The 16,306-nt window shown below is 36.1% G+C and overlaps 1 protein-coding gene across 1 annotated transcript in view; it reads right to left on the reverse strand.

The window, feature by feature from the left end:
• SCAPER (S-phase cyclin A associated protein in the ER) overlaps positions 1–16,306 on the reverse strand; it is a 159,477-nt gene that overhangs the window by 122,536 nt on the left and 20,635 nt on the right. The window contains exons 6-8 of the mRNA XM_086620331.1: positions 6,924–7,024; positions 5,379–5,495; positions 3,449–3,609 (exon numbers count right to left, since the gene is read on the reverse strand). Of these exons, the coding sequence (XP_086476457.1) occupies positions 3,449–3,609; positions 5,379–5,495; positions 6,924–7,024 (379 nt within the window). The remainder of the gene's footprint in view (positions 1–3,448; positions 3,610–5,378; positions 5,496–6,923; positions 7,025–16,306) is intronic.

The raw sequence follows: 16,306 nt of genomic DNA on the forward strand, positions 1-16,306 counted from the left end.
GGAAGTGACAAGCCATCTGTTAGCTTGAGGCCCTCGTAGCCACCAGGGCCACCTTCTTTCACAGTTACTCCCCCTGGAAGAACTGGCCAAGCAGCCTTACTGGCAACATCAGTAAGACAAATGTAGGTATGTGCAAAACTCCTAGGAGTTCTACCTCAGGAGATGCGTGTCCCTTCTTAAAAATTTGCTTGCAAGTAATATACTACCAAAGTCTATTTGACCCTCCCCACACATTTACTAAACTTCAGCCCCATTTTTTAAAAAAATCTAAAGTAGTATTACTGTATTTGAGAGGCATTTTGGAAAATCGGGATTACTTGAGAATCTGGAAGCAAATTTAGAAACAAGAGTTCAGTCAAAACACAGATACAGGGCAGAAGATATGAAAATCAGAACAATAAAATAAAATTAATAAATAATAAAAAAAAAGAAAACGTAGTGGTGAAAGAAGCAGTAAATTTACAAACCATAACAAGAGATGGTGAGTTAATAGGCAAGACTTTAATTAGAGATGTTGTTAGATGACTTTTAATGGTCACTTAAAAACGTAAGGGGGGGAAAAAAACCAAACAAAACATTAAAAAAAAGAGAATTAATGTAGAATTTTCAATAGAAATTGTGCTTAAGAATTTGACAACTCGGGAATAAACTGCTCTTTGCTGTTTGTGATGACATCCTGGCAATTTGCCCCCAACATGCAGAAGTGACACGTGCTTCCACAAGATCAGGTGCCAGCACGTCTGAGCCCAAACCAGGACAGTTACTTTAGAGGATTGGATGTCCTGCAAAGTCCAAAGTCTTAGCTGCGTTACAAAGAACAGCTATTCACAACTATGGACATAAGCAACTAATATAAGGAGAGATAATAATAAGGAGAGATAATAATAATTAATAAAACTAGATTTCCAGTGTGGCAACAGCAAAAACCATTCAATATTTCTGAGAAGTTTACACATTCTTGACTGTCCCTTCTCTTATGTACAAACAATAAATAATTATTCTAATTGTAAACACTTACTTCCAGTCTTAACACGCACATTAAATCTGTATCACCTATCTCGCCTCTTACCACGAGCACCTGGGAATTAATTTCCTGCTAGGCTATTGCCTCTGTGCACTCAGTTACTAAACCAACATTTTTTCTTTCTATAAACTGGTCAGACAATAAGACTAGACTATGTTTCATATTGTAGGAAACACTCAAGCATGAAAGATTTTTTTTTTAATTCATTAAAATATTGAGGGCAACAGTAAGTTTAATGAGGGAAATGAGATAAGATTATTTAACCTCATTTAATTACGCACCCAGAAAAAATAATTAAAGAAATATCTGGAAAAATAATGCATTTTCTCTCTCCCTAAGGACTTACTTAGTTAAATTTGGAAATTCCATCAACCATGAAACAGATATAGCATCATACCACTCATCCACTTGACAAAACCACTGTGAGACCTGATGATAATGCTGTTGGAAACCACTGGAGAGAAAGTGTTTGAGGGAAACCCTGGCGCTGTAAGCCCCAGCTGGGCTGCAGGGTGGGCCTGAGAGCATTACAGGCTGGCAAGAGGAACCCTCCCTCCCACAGGGCCTGAATGTACCTAGCGGCTGGGAGTGCATTAGCTTGTGAACGGGCAGAGCAGATGACACACAAGCCTCATACCTGCTTCAATAATGCATGGGAAGAGCCTTTGTGACTCCCTTTGTGTAAACTTCACAGATTCCCTTGTGCTCCAATCAGTGAGGTTAATTAGATTCTACCAAAGTGATTCTAGCCTCTGTACAAAGGAGAACATGCTCCTACAGAGAATTTGATTTGTTAAAAACACTACAATTCGGCCACAAGGAAATCATTTAAATTCTCCAATGCTGAATGTCAGAGATAAGAGATTCTTAAGAATAAACAAAGCCGCTAGAAGGAATGACTTATTTCTTAAAACGAAATGTTTCAAGTCTGAATTGTATAATACATTTGATTTTGAAAATTACTGAACACTTACAGGTCAGTACTACAGGACCTAAATGGTTTCATTCTTTTTGGAGTTCATTAGCTGCATGTAACAGCCAATAAAACACAGCACAACACTGACTCTTCAGTCCTTTAAATGCCTAAAACTATAAGGATAAAGTCTGTTCTCTTCCTTTTAGCCTCTTAAACATATGCTATCTATAGGGAGCGCAGATCAGTTTTATTCTCTGTGTAGCTACTAAAATTCTCCATAGGCACAAGAATCCTTAATAAAGGTATTTTAACAACAGCTTGGAGTCTGTCACTTTAATATGAGCAATAATCAACAGAAAAAGGTTTCATTATGAATAGCTTCAACTACAGGTAAAAATTAAAAGTCGAATTTCACCTTCAGTTACAGTGTTGAAAACTCAGCCAAACTGCTACTGTTCTTTAAGCAGCTCACTGCAACTATATACAGCAAGATTTTCCCTCACGCAAACAGCATCGACCAATTCCCACCCAAACAACCATTTTTAGAGTATGGTTTTGATTGTCCTTTTCCAAGCAAAAGAATCCACGTGCTACTGAACTCACCTATGTTAAATTGCAGGACACTTGGACAAGGTATTTTAGTTCCGTAACATACCACTAGTGTCCAAACCACTACACATGACTTATACTACTACTAGGTTGAACATACAACTATCTTATATACATACATGCTCTTCCAGTAATTTTTCATTTAAAAAAAAAAACAAATTATGAACTTTTCTTTTTAATTTCTTCAGAATATCCATTTCTACATCCTGCCTGCTGATTTTGCAGAAAGTCATCCGGGATCATACATTAAAAAAAAAAAAAAAAAAAGGAAAAAAATGCATCTCTGAAGACAATCTCAAGGTTCCAGTGTGTGCAAAGAAACTGACTTTATAAACCAAATGGTAAAGTTTTTTATGTCCACGACAAAACAAATCTCTTCCAGAACAAAAGACACTGCATCAAGCATTCTCCAAGGAGAATCTTTAGAGAAACAATTCATAACCAGATGTGTTAACTCTTGTCTTCAAAGAAAAAAACATCAATTGTTACTTCAGCACAGTTCTAATAACACTGTCTCCCTGGACACATAAAACGGTCTTGAGCTCTTTTACAGATTCCTGGGCATGTATTATGATATTGTTAAACCATTCCAAATGGCATTCAGTTAGATTGTCAGTTTGTGACCAAAGACCTGTTGTTTCTCAGGGTGTTATATACTGCTTATTTTAACAGATCAAATTCTTGTTAGTGGAAATACAGTGCAACGTTACCTACACAAGAAAACACAACTTTGCCTCAAACATAACTATTACATTGTAAGTCTGCATTAATCTTTTATCTCAATACTTTGTATTTTGCAAAATTAGACTTAATTTTTGTTTGAAAATAGGTTGCCACACTCTGAACTAACTTTGTACCACAGATTGTGAAAATAACATAAGCCACGTAAAGAGACTTGCCATTTTTCCGTGCTGACTTCTGCGCGGGAGGCGGCAGACAGGTTTGTGCTGTTGCTAGCTCAGGATTGGCAGCTCTAGCTCCATGGTTGGCTTTTACCTTATCCGCCCAACTGACACCAGAAGGAGCCAGGCGTGTTGCAGAAATTGTCACTGCAGGGTTCCTAAACGACAGTCACAGATGGTTTTAGTGTCTATCAAGTAACAGAATGGTTACTATAAAACAACAAGAAAAGCTTATTATAGCAATTTTTCCCACAGCCTGTCTCCTTTTGTCTTTCCAGTTTTAAGAAATGAAATTTGTAATTCTTGAATGTTAAAGCCTCAGTGCATTTCTCAACAGCAAAATCCCTATAAATTCAACTCATGAAATAAGTATATCTAATCACAGAAACAGGGATGCAGTGATACATCAGCAGATGGGGTGGGGTTTTTTTAGTTTCTATTAGGTAACTCCCTTAATAGCATACTGCATATTCTCAGTCACAGAAAAGTCAGGAGAAGATAGAAAATAGTGCTGCACCTGGAGAAATATCTCCAAGTGAGACTCCTCATATTCAGTAGTCAATGAAACTAATTAACAAGAAGCTGAATTCTCAGATTAACATTTTTAAAATGCCTAATGACTGAAAAAAAAAAACCCAGAAAAAAAGATGGATGAACAGATCCCACAGGAAACATTCTCTGATACCGCAAATCAAACTCATAGAAATAAACACATGCTAAGTATTTACAGCCAAATATAACAGCTCTTCTACTGCACCTTCCCGGGTCCGGCCTTATTTCATCAATCAACTGTACAAAATGGGCTGCAACCATTACTAATATGAGGAGTCTAACAAAGCATACGGGCAGGAAGCTCAAAAAAGTGCAGATTTAATTGTAAATGTAGATCACACAAACCCACAATGCACTCTGTTCCAAGGTTAAGTAAATAAAGGAATAGATCTATTTTCTATTACCTACTTAGCAAAAATAAATTGTAACTCTGGAAGGCCATTCTATTAACTTTCAGAAAGGTCCCAATAACACTGACCACCCAAACTCTGAATTTCTCTAGGAACAAGTCTGCAATTCTGAAGGACATACAAGTCATCTTGTTGTTAGCTGCTTTAACACACAGAGTTGCTAATTTCCCTGTCACATTTCCCTGTGATGGTGAATAAAACAGCTCCAGCAACAACAGCAACATGTAATTACATATAAAAAAAGGCTTAGTTGAAAGACATTGTTAAGCTGAGCTGTTGTTGGTGTTCTAACAAAAGAGCATTGATTTCCACCAGATTCAAATTTTTCATTTGACTACTTGTGTGTATTTTCCCCCTACCATCATGCATTTAAGCAGACATCTCTCAAATGTTGTCAGGTAGGTATCAATACATACATCTAGACAAAGAGTAACTGGAGCAATTTTTCCACAAAACACACTTTGCAATATTTTTGTAGAAATATTTGATATTCAAAATTTAAGAGACCTCAATACTCACAGGTACTGACCAAATATTCTCATACTACATCTCTGCTGAGGACATTGTAACCACTTATGAAACAGTATAGCACGTGCTCTAGATCCCAACACACCCAAATGATGTAAAAAACACACCCTGAGAAAGATTTGAACTGAACACACACATGCTCTCCAGAACTGAAACAGTTAAACAGATAACATGAAATACCTTAATTGTATTTTATCTTCAGGTTTTTAGAATGACCAGTAATTAAATAGATAACAAAGTAAGTAAAAAATTAAGTCCTTGATATGATTTTCTTTTACAGATCATATGCTTTTCTTTCATGAATGTAAGTAATTGCATATAACACTTAATACAGCAAAACAATATATTGATTACTATAGAAAAACAGTGTATTCATGAACTCTCCTTCAAATCAATCCTCAGTTTAGTTTTAATAAACTTATGATCTGGTTTCATACCCAAAATTTAAACTTCTCCGAGCATTTGATGTCACACTAATTCTATCTGTTGATGGACTTGGAATCACATGGCGTCCTGGAGACATTTTCTTTACTTCCCAGGCTAATGAAGTAGGTCTGCAAATCCAGGAAAGAACAGTTTAAAAAACAAAATCCACAACAACTATTCCTCTAGCACCTTAAAGGAAAAACAGCACCAACAAAGGCTACAAAGTACTAATGAGCACTGCCGAATTTCATCATATATCTTGGCAACTGTTTTTACACCAACTCCAAACTGTATCAGCCAGACCCCTATGAAAAGGAGCACACACTCTCCAGACTGCAATGCTTATTTTACACGTCAGCGTGGGACCAAATATCAAACCAACCACTTAAAAGGAAAGGATTGGGGTACAACTGGAAATATCTTCTAGTTCTAGTGACAATAACAATGCTTAAAAAAGGCCACAACCATTTCAGGTGCTCTGTGTTTTCCTATGCTGTGTAACAGAGCATTCAATACAGTTGAAATGCTGCTTAGGTTAATACAGGTATGAAATATCTCCAGTACATCAAAAACTTCCGAACTAACCAAATATATCACCATCCACTCCTCCTATTATACTACTGACATACCAAACTTTGTCAGCAATAATATTTGCTGACAAATGTGTACTTGCAAAGATAATTGAACAGGTTGATTTAAGTTAACTGCCACTGACATAAAATGTTCTCATCCAAACAGATCCAGTTTGAGGCAGAAGCCAGGGCAGCAGTTTCATTATGCATCTCACTGTAGCTGATGCTCTTTTCTTTCTTTTTTTTAACTCTTGCTCCTGAAGCCATCTGATTACACGAAAATTACAGCAGGCAATTAAAAACAAAATCAAACTTGTGGAACACAGTGCTGGCAAAGACAGATTCAGAAAAGCACTTACGTAAATTATTTTTTAACTGGTTCCAGTACTACTAGCGGATTAACAAGCTATAACCAAACAACAAAACCACTCTGTCACGTTTAGTTTACTTTTTGTCTCCACCTAGGCAGATGAGCAATTGAACTCACTACCCAACAAAGAAAAATGGAAGAACTAGAGTGTATCACTCCATGATTCTATGATTCTATATACTACAAGTCTCCCTTCTTCTACAGGCACAAATTATACTAGCAAAACCTTACTTCTCATTTACCTCACTACGCTAAAACTTAGGCATCAAGGCACAAATTCAACACTAGGCACAAATTGTAATGATGTTGTAACCAGTTTTACCTTTCTGATACTGTACTTCCAAACCCTTTACCATTTCCAGCACAGCTGTTCACTGATAACACAAGCAGGGAGAATAAAATCCCCTCTATGTCCTCACACCAACTGTGTCCAAAAGGAAAATTTCACAGAATCATAGAATGGTTTGGGTTGGAAGGGACCTCAAAGACCATCTAGTTCCAACCTCCAGAGCAAATACTCAAATTGGTTCTATTTTCTGAATCTCTGCTACAAAATGAAGTTACTATGAGACGGTATTTGGATGTAGATTAAAAAAAAATATAAATCTAATTACCTGCTTTGAGCATCAGCTTTCTCTAGCTTCTCCTGTAGCTGTATCCAGTCAATCAATGCTTTGAAGTCCCTTACATAGTTATCAAGCATCATCAGCACCTCCTGAAAAGCAACCATTAGATCAACCTTTGTCTTTAAAAACCAATCCCTCTGTCCCAATAAAGGAAATTTACTAGTCTGTAGCGGTCATAAAAAACAAAACCACGAAAACCTTGAAAACAAAAAAGCCTAGATAGTTAAGATTTTTATGTGAACAAACATTAAAGACATTTATCCTATCAAAAAAGTGCACATTTTCTAAGATCTCTGTGAGCACCAATGTCTAAGGCCAAAATAGCAACATCTGGCAAGAAAATAATTCCTAACATACATAGGTATCACTGTTACAGGATTTTTTTGTCAGAGTTGTTATCTTTTAAAATATGCTGGACATACTTCATCAAATAAGCAAAACTGTCTGTAAGACATGAAAGATCTGTGGGAGACTAAAAATATCATCATTGATCTGTTCGTGAAGCAAAAACACACAAAGCGATCCAAAGGCAACTGCATCAGATGGAAGGAATTCCTTCTGGAGAATCCTGGGACTCCTGCGCTAGAAAAAAATAGTTCTTACGCCTCTGAAGTTCAGCAAACTGTATCCTGCTCCTACAGACTTCCAAGTGTGCAGAACTTTCAAATGACGTCTGCTTGTACGTGCCCAGATTAACGACAGGCATTCTATTGTCACGTGAGATTATCAGCACTATTGTACTAATAAAACAGTTTTTAATCAAACGGACTCTCGTGGCAATATTTTGAGTGGCAAAAAGAGAAAGCTTTACACTTGGTTTACAAAATCATTGTTTGCCATAAACTTACCGAGAAATAAACAATTTATGCTACGAGATGCAAAGTTCACATTCTCTTCTCTGATTAGCACATGGTAACAAGTGAAAAAAGTCACTAATTGCACATTCTTGTCTATGGAGTAATGATACGTCCAGGCCTTACAACTCCAATACTCAGATTACACTTCTTGACCATTGAAAAGCAATTAGTTTTTTACCATTTTACAAATTACTTCTGAACTGTACAATTACCAAAGAACTTACACATATTTACACAAATTAATCACTGAAAGCTGTAGCCATGAACATATTTTTATGGCTGGAAAGATTTACACGTTATCATAAAATAACACAACTGGGAGGGATCTTAAGAGCAAAAATATAATCCATCCCATAATAGTCCATCCCATAATTCCTGGAAAGGATTAAACATACACTGTCAGAAATGAGCTGGAGTTTTATTCAAAATATTGCAAAATCTTGATTAAGTAGCTAGAATCTTGTAAATTATGTATTGGTCACTAACAAATAAAATGAACTGTTACGAAAATACAAATAAAATTAAGTTGACTTCACAGTGTATCAGGAAGAGATTCATAGATAAAACACCAGTGGCTGAACAGCAGGGAATGAAGAGATTTGTTTCTGATAAAAATATCCTTAGCTTTCAGAAATTATTGACTGTATCTACCGATTTCCAGTTTGGCCAAATGTACAAGTGTAGTAACTATAGTAAGGTCAGATTACAGAAAGAATAAAATATTAAAAGGTAAGTTGGGATCCTGCAGTCTTTACTCAGACAATACTGTCATTTTTTCACAGCAAAGCAGAGCAAAAGACCACATGATTAAATTCTTAGCTTTGTTCCCTGAGCAAACTATAGTTATCTGCTGTCACCGGTAGAGAAAGGAGCAATTCCTTACCATGCAGGAAGCTAGGAAATCACTTCTATTCCACATATAAACTCAAAAATTATTTACTCAATTTGACAAAAGACACACAGACCATCACAGTCAACAGGCACAAGGCACCTTCTCAGCAGAGCTGACCGTCACCCAACGAAGAAACGTTAATGCATTTCTAAAGGAGACAGTTCGAGATCATGTCAACCAGAAATGGAAGCTTCCATAGCTACACTTTCAAAGACAAGAAAAATGTAGACTGTACTCTATGATAATAACACGCTGAAAATAATAAAAAATCCATAAATGAATCTCAAATTCTATGAAAACTTATATATCAGCTTCGCATTCAGAGTTTAACGTATAGACATAATTTTACGGTATAAGGAAAAACGCTATCAAAATGTTGCTGGTTTGCAAATTCTTTACTGTGTCAAAGCCATTCCCACTGGTATCAAGAGAAATTTTCTGCTCAAAGCAAATTCTTATTACTTAGAAATATCTTTTGAACAATTACAAATGAAAATGTACTGGATCTTAAGCATACAACTACAAATTTCAACTGTAAAACTTGTAACACTGAAAACAGTAAAAACACTCTACTATAGTACAGGTAATTAATGCACATTTTTGTAACATCCCATCCCATTCGTCTTTACTTTTAATTGTCCTTTTCATAGAAAAAGGACCTCTAATGTATGCAAAATGCTTTTCCATACAGAATTATACGGATGAGTATTTATTTTGTTTAGCATAAATTCAAGTTTGAAATTCAGCTTCAGTTTTCATGTAAGTATCCTTTTAACCAGTACATATGACAGATAGAGAGCATATGCTGGTTGTTCTAAGGGAAAGTCACAGGAAAGTCAAACACAAGGGAAATCAAACAGGACACCACTGATGTAAAAGTTGCTCTTTGTTCTGAAATGCTCCACAGAAAAGCTAACAAAAATCTGTCTTACAAGGCAGTTGGTTTACAGCACTAAAATAATTCTTAAGTAAAGCCTGCTACAAGAATGAACAAGTCAAGTATTTTAGCCATTCTTTTTTCAGTTTCACTAATAAAATTTCAGCTTTCTAATTCAATTCACGTCCATTTAGGTTAGCCCATACTAAGCTGTGCTGACTGTTACTAACAATAAGAGCATAGAAAGCAAAATTTAATTCTGAATCACTTACTTTTCAAGTCTGCCACTGAGATATTCCTCACAAAAAAAAAAGAATCAATCTGAATATGAGCTATATTTCTGAAGTTAGTTAGCACAGGAAAAAAAATACAATAAAAGGTTTAACCTACTTTCAGGAATGTTTAGCTACTTGTTATCAGAAATGATCAGAGCAGAACCATGCAGCTGTAACCCGAGCCATGTTTTACGAACAAGGGAATACAAACAAGACAAGCAGCTGGAGCGGCCCCATATCCACTGATGCACATCTTTCCCCCTAAAGCTATGAGGGCCATTTTGTCAAGCAGGATGAAGCAGAACAAAAGTGGCTCTGAAAGCGCCGTTACGGGCATCCAGATAACTACATATAGATGTACAGCTAAAATTACCAATTAGTTTACCAATTGGCTGCAACGGATTCGATTGGTTTGTAATTAATTCTAGTTACTGGCGCATACGGCAGGAGGGTTGGCGCCATCCCTTTGTCCTACTGACACACAATCCTGGCGCGCAGGGCTCTGGGGTCTCGGACATCAATACAGCTCTCCAGCTCACCTACGGTACCGCGTGTAGCAGATATACCCTGCGGTGCTGAAGCAGTGGAAACTCGTACCACTTGAGAAGGTGCTGACAAAAAGGAACCTTTATAGGGTAGACTACGGCTGCACTAGAGTCAAAACAATTTTAAATCCCATTATTTTTCAAGGTCATATCCATCCTATACGATCTTTAAAAAGACAGTTCAAACTAAAAAAGAAAGCAACGCTGTTTAAAATCAACGCAAAGAAAATCCGTGACATAAAACTAAAACCACTCACAATACAGCTCCTGTTTCCTTCTCCCCTCTGTTCAATTCTCTGATCAATACTCCTGCTCATCTAAAAGCTCTTTTTGTGCTTTTTCCTTCTTTTTTCCAGCTCTCAGCCATTACTGTGGTTTTTATGTATTTATCTTGAAGCTGTACTTCTAGACTCTTCAACTGAGAGATCATATTCATTATTTTGCAATCAACACAGATCTCCAATACATAGAGTAGCTACATCAGATTAACCCTATAGCTACACCAGATTAACCCTATGTTCCTGAATCAGGACAATCTTGACTTGGGCCCTAGATAGGCCTCTTATAATCCTTAGAAACAGAAGTTCACTTTGTTTGAAAATCCCGTAACAGCTTTGAAACGTCATCTTCTCCATTTGTTCTCCCATTCTCAAGCAAGGAGGAGGAAAACATGGCAACATGGAAGACTGTAGGATTTTAAGGCTACTACAATTCAAAACAGTAGAATGCATGTCAGGGAAATGAGCTCAGCCACCACATCTGTACTTCAGCTTATTCTCAAGGCTAGAAGTGTGTGTTTTATTTTACAAACTATGCATACTTTATATTATTTCATTATCTATACTGAATATTTCAGATTATATATTTACCAAAATAAATTCCATTTTCTTGTACTGGAGTACATTTTTAGCAGGCAACCTTAGTTCCTTCTTACTTAAAATTTATGTTATTTACACCAAAAATGTAAATATATATATATACATTTGATGCAAAGGATGAAGAGGCAGAAATATCCGGACTGCCAACTAGAAGAGATGCTGGCTTTTCAGAATAGATTACCATTGTGAAAGATCTCATCCACTCCCATCTGTGAGACTGAATGCCCAATCATTATCCCACTTTCCTGTCCTTCACTGTTGACTCACCTGTGGAAGATGACAACAATGAAAATACAAATGTCCAAAAAGAGGCAGGAGGAACACTCACAAAATAGGTTTTCACTTAGCATTGACTGCCACAATAGGGCCACTGGGTATTTATTTAGAGACATAAACATACTCTTCCTAATATCTCCAAATTCAGAAATTGAAGACATGTACAACTGAGTGATAAGTGGCAGCCTACCATACTTCTGATACATTCCAACTGCAGAATATGACCTTTTCAAAAAATTTGAATATATATTCCATAAAAAACCTATTGATCTGAAAGACTGTCTTGTGAGAAAGACAGAAAAAGAATTATACATGTTCTAGTATGTAAATCATTTGCTTGGGCTTTCAGGGAAACTCACAATTACCTTGGTTTTACTGAATAAAAGGAAAATAGATTCAATCATAGAGTTCATTCCATGCTGAAATTCTTCTAACTAACTGGAAATGATCTAGAGGTTTAAAGAATGAAGACATCAGTACATCAAGGTATTAAGTTAATGCTTAAAATGGTTACAAAAGTGATAGAAATACACTTATTAGAGGACTCTAGTTGGGATATAATCAGCAATTAAAAGAATTTAGGTGTAAAATGCAAAAGATGCTGAATAAATCTTAATTAGATACAGATTTTGCAGGTTGGGTTGTTTTGGGTTTTTCAACTCCTGTGGAAAGATAAGATTTTTTTTTTTGACCCAAAGAAATCCAGGACACTGGATAAAGAATAATGTACCTAAACAGAATACTTAGAGGTCTGTGTTGAGAAAATAAATTATTTCATAATCCTTCTTGGGATACATTTCTTAGGTTTGTAGCACTACAAGGAAAAAAGTGAAATTCAAATATAACAAATTCTCTCTCCCAAAAAGCCTTAAGTATCAAACCCCAATTCTGTATTTCTTCCTTCCTGGAACCAGGTACTTTTCACATTTGTAAGACTGAAAAGTATGGGGGGGGCAGGGGAAATATAATCAAAACTTATCTTCCAAAAAAAATAAAATGGACAGAGTTAAACTGGCTCTTTTCAGTAGAAATAGGATCAAGATCCTGTTTGGATCAACTTGACCATTACACTGTATTATTGCAGATTTCCTTTTCACTGAAGTTAAGAAAATCTTGGTTTTTCTACCTTCAGCTCCAATGTGTTTAGAAAGAGTCTTCTTTTGTTGCCTGTCTTAAACCCCAGCGATCAGCCTGGACGACCGTGGGTCTCAGCCTGCTTGCGTAGACTGAAATCATTAGAATCAGCATACCCAGAACCAGAAGCAGCCCTCACAAAACGTTCTCAACAAGGGACACTAATGAAGTAAGTTCCTCTCTCCTGGGAGGCCTTCCATCAACTCAAACTCCCTCACGGATACCACCCTGAATGGAGGGCCTTAACTGAAGTTGTTTCAGCTGGTTCTTTCGCATAACAACATCGTGCAACATGTCAAATCTTCTAAGGGAAAGGCTTTACCCACCTCTTCAGAGTATTCTGTGCTGTCTACAAGAATCAGAACAACAAAACTTCACTGCGGAATTTTCCATTTTACATAGAATAAGAATCTCAAGCAGAATGACACTTTTCACTGAACTATACTCAAAGTAGACTGATTTAGGAATGTACTCGTAAGATTTAGAAACAAGAGAAACTACCTTTGCCAAAACATTACAGAAATATACCAGTAAGTAATGCTAGGTGGAAAGACAAAAGTTTGTACCAGCATTAAACAATGCTAAACAGCAACTTAAAAAGAATATAGAAATAAATTTTTACATAATAAAATGCAGCTTTTTTGAAAGGAAAAAAAAAAAACGCACAACTGAAGACATTAACTCATCGTATGAGGAAAAAACCCCAATAATTACATTTAAAGTAGTCTGAGGTTCTTCTAGACTTACTGTATCCTTAGCTGCTGGATCCAGTTCCTCAAACTCTATCAATAAGAGCTTTATGTGTGTTGTGTGTTGTTTCCTTCTTTTATATACACACACACATATATAAAAATACAAATAAACAAACTAACTCAGTTGTTGAGACACCTGAAGACCATAAAAGAACAGCAGAAGATACATTGCTCTGTTGCATTAACCAAAATTCCACTGGCCAAAATTGACTACAGAATCTGCCTTCCTCCACCTACAAATAATTTTGGGCTTAATTCCTTTTAGCATACAGAAAGAGACTGAAAGGCATTACTGTTTCTTTTCTGTTTAAGCTCATCACCCAAACCTAGAAAATACCAGGTAATAAATAGAATATCTATATAATTTGCATTTTGAAATGTTGAAGGTTATAGCCAAATCTATTAGGATATATTTAATCTCTGTCGCTATTGCACAAACTGATTTATGCTTAGTAAGATGATGCTTAAACTTGAGAACTCTTTATTTCAGAAATAATTCAACCATGTTCATTATACCTTTATATATAAAGCATCAAAGCCATATCTATATATCTATATACATAATTTCAGAGTTCTCAGTTCCAAATCAATAGCAAAATACCAACTTTAGCAGTGCCCAAAGCTGAGAAAAAATACACACAACCACTGATCCTCTTACACACATTTCTACTGTTTGTATCCTTACTACAGCCCTTTCGTCTGCAGTTTCAACCACAACCAGCCACCAGAGCCCTCTCCCATGTGGGAGCATCAAACATTATCTTCAGTGACAACGTAATCAATAAAACTATACCAACTTGTAAGACTACAACAGAGCAAAAGGTACAAAATCAGAAACACTTTTCTACCAGATGAATCTGAAGGTTTTAAATGCCAGAAGTTGTTACATTTCATATTTACCTGGGTCGTCTTTTAATACGATCTTTATACGACTAAAATGTTTAAATAGAAAAGCACATGCTCATTTGACCCAGACATAAATTTGAGGAGATATCACTTAAAAAGTTGAAATATGGATTAAGGAAGTTTTTGGTAACACAGATTTATCTTAATAAAAAGGAGTTTTCAAAATCCCACTTAAAAAAACAAAGAAGGAAAAGTTAACAGTTTAACCATTTTGATTTAATATTGTTTCCCACTTTTGTACAGCAGTAAAAGTAAAAATGGTACTTCATGAAAAGAACTAACAAGATATTCTGTCAAATAAGTTTGGAAAGTAAATAGAAAAACATGGCAATAAGAAATTTTCATTTATCAAAATCCTTTCAATTCCTTAGGTATGGCAGAAGTACATTAATCCACTTTTGATTGAGCTGATGTGTCTGTTGGTATCTCTTGTAACGTTTTAATCACTAGATACTTTTCTATGTAGTATAAGTAGCACAAAACCAAAGCTATTCCATTGTCCTTTTCAGAACAAGCTTTAGTAAAAGTTTGTTATAAATGGAATTTCTATCTTAAAATTAAAATATTCAGAAGACCAGCATTGCCATACATAAAAATGGAAAAAGCATAAGAATTACCTGAACTCCTCCCGCTCAAAGAGAAAAAAAAAAAAAATCAAAACCAAGCAACCAACCAACAAAACCCCCACAACAACACACCAAGCCAAAAAAAAACTTAAGTGATTCTGCAAACTGTGGATCTAGTGGAGCCTGTTTTCCCATGGCCTCCTTACTGCTTTCTCTGGTGTCAGAAATGACTAATGACATGCACTTCAATTAATTCTTATTAAAAAAATCAAAACACTCCAACAAAACGAAAACCAACCACACACACAATCCCTCTTCCCTCTGTGCATTTGTGTGCTCTTGTTCTCTTTCAGAATTCTCTGGTGTCTAATAAAGATTGAGTGGCAGTTTTTTCTGCAATGTGAACCTTAACAGGATGTCTTTTTCCAAGCTAGTCACCTACCTCTCATGAAATGTATAACGACCAAATTAATTTAAATTGGTCCACTGATACTAAGTTATGGCAGGGATGACAGAAAATCAAGGATATACAAGGACAGACAAGACACATGGTATGAGCGCACAAAACCTGGCCTCCTAAGTCCAAAAGCCTATGGAAAGGATTTTACACATCATACACATTAATTTCCTGCTAATGAGGCTTAGCATATTTGCCATGCCACATCTGCATCACTGGTGTTCTGCTGGCTTTTCAGGGTCAGACGTGAGGAAGACTCGTGGTTTCCACAAGGACTTCTTGTTGGTTATCACTAATATTCCATCCAAAATTGCAACACATCTCCACGCTAATTAGGAGTTTGATCACTCCCTAGTTGAAGCCTATTATGTAGTACCAAAAATATTCTACATCAATCTGTTAAGAGTGATGTAAAGCACTCACTTCAAAAGACAGCAGTCAAGATACTCTGCTGTAAGTGATTAGCTAGAACACATTGACAGCTTCCCTTCTGCTAGAAACTGGTAGTAGTATCTGTCATCACTAACCACCCCAAAATAAATAATGACAATCAATACAACTGACAGAAGTGAAACATTATTAATACAAAAAATCTTCAAGACTCATTTTATACTTCATACCTAAAAAAAATTTTAGTAATTCATCAAAAGAGTAATCCTCATCATTTAACAGCAACCTTCAAAAGAAAATCCCACAAACAAAAGACCACAGCACAAATGCATATTTCAGCTCCACAGGTAAGGCACTTTTTTGTGCTGAGAAGATCTTTTAAAAGGTAAAAGCAACATGAATGCCTCGTAAGTTTTACAACACAGGACATTGCACTCCCCTGTTTACTCATTTTTGGTTTTTTTCCACCTCTGTTTTGCAAACAAGTAACGTGATGCACACAGATACACACATCCTTGTCAAGCGTCTATTAAAATGACTTTTCACCCAGGCTATGTACTATCCCT

Source organism: Tauraco erythrolophus, chromosome 14 (genome assembly GCF_009769465.1).
Source record: "Tauraco erythrolophus isolate bTauEry1 chromosome 14, bTauEry1.pri, whole genome shotgun sequence".
Taxonomy (NCBI): Eukaryota; Metazoa; Chordata; class Aves; order Musophagiformes; family Musophagidae; genus Tauraco; species Tauraco erythrolophus.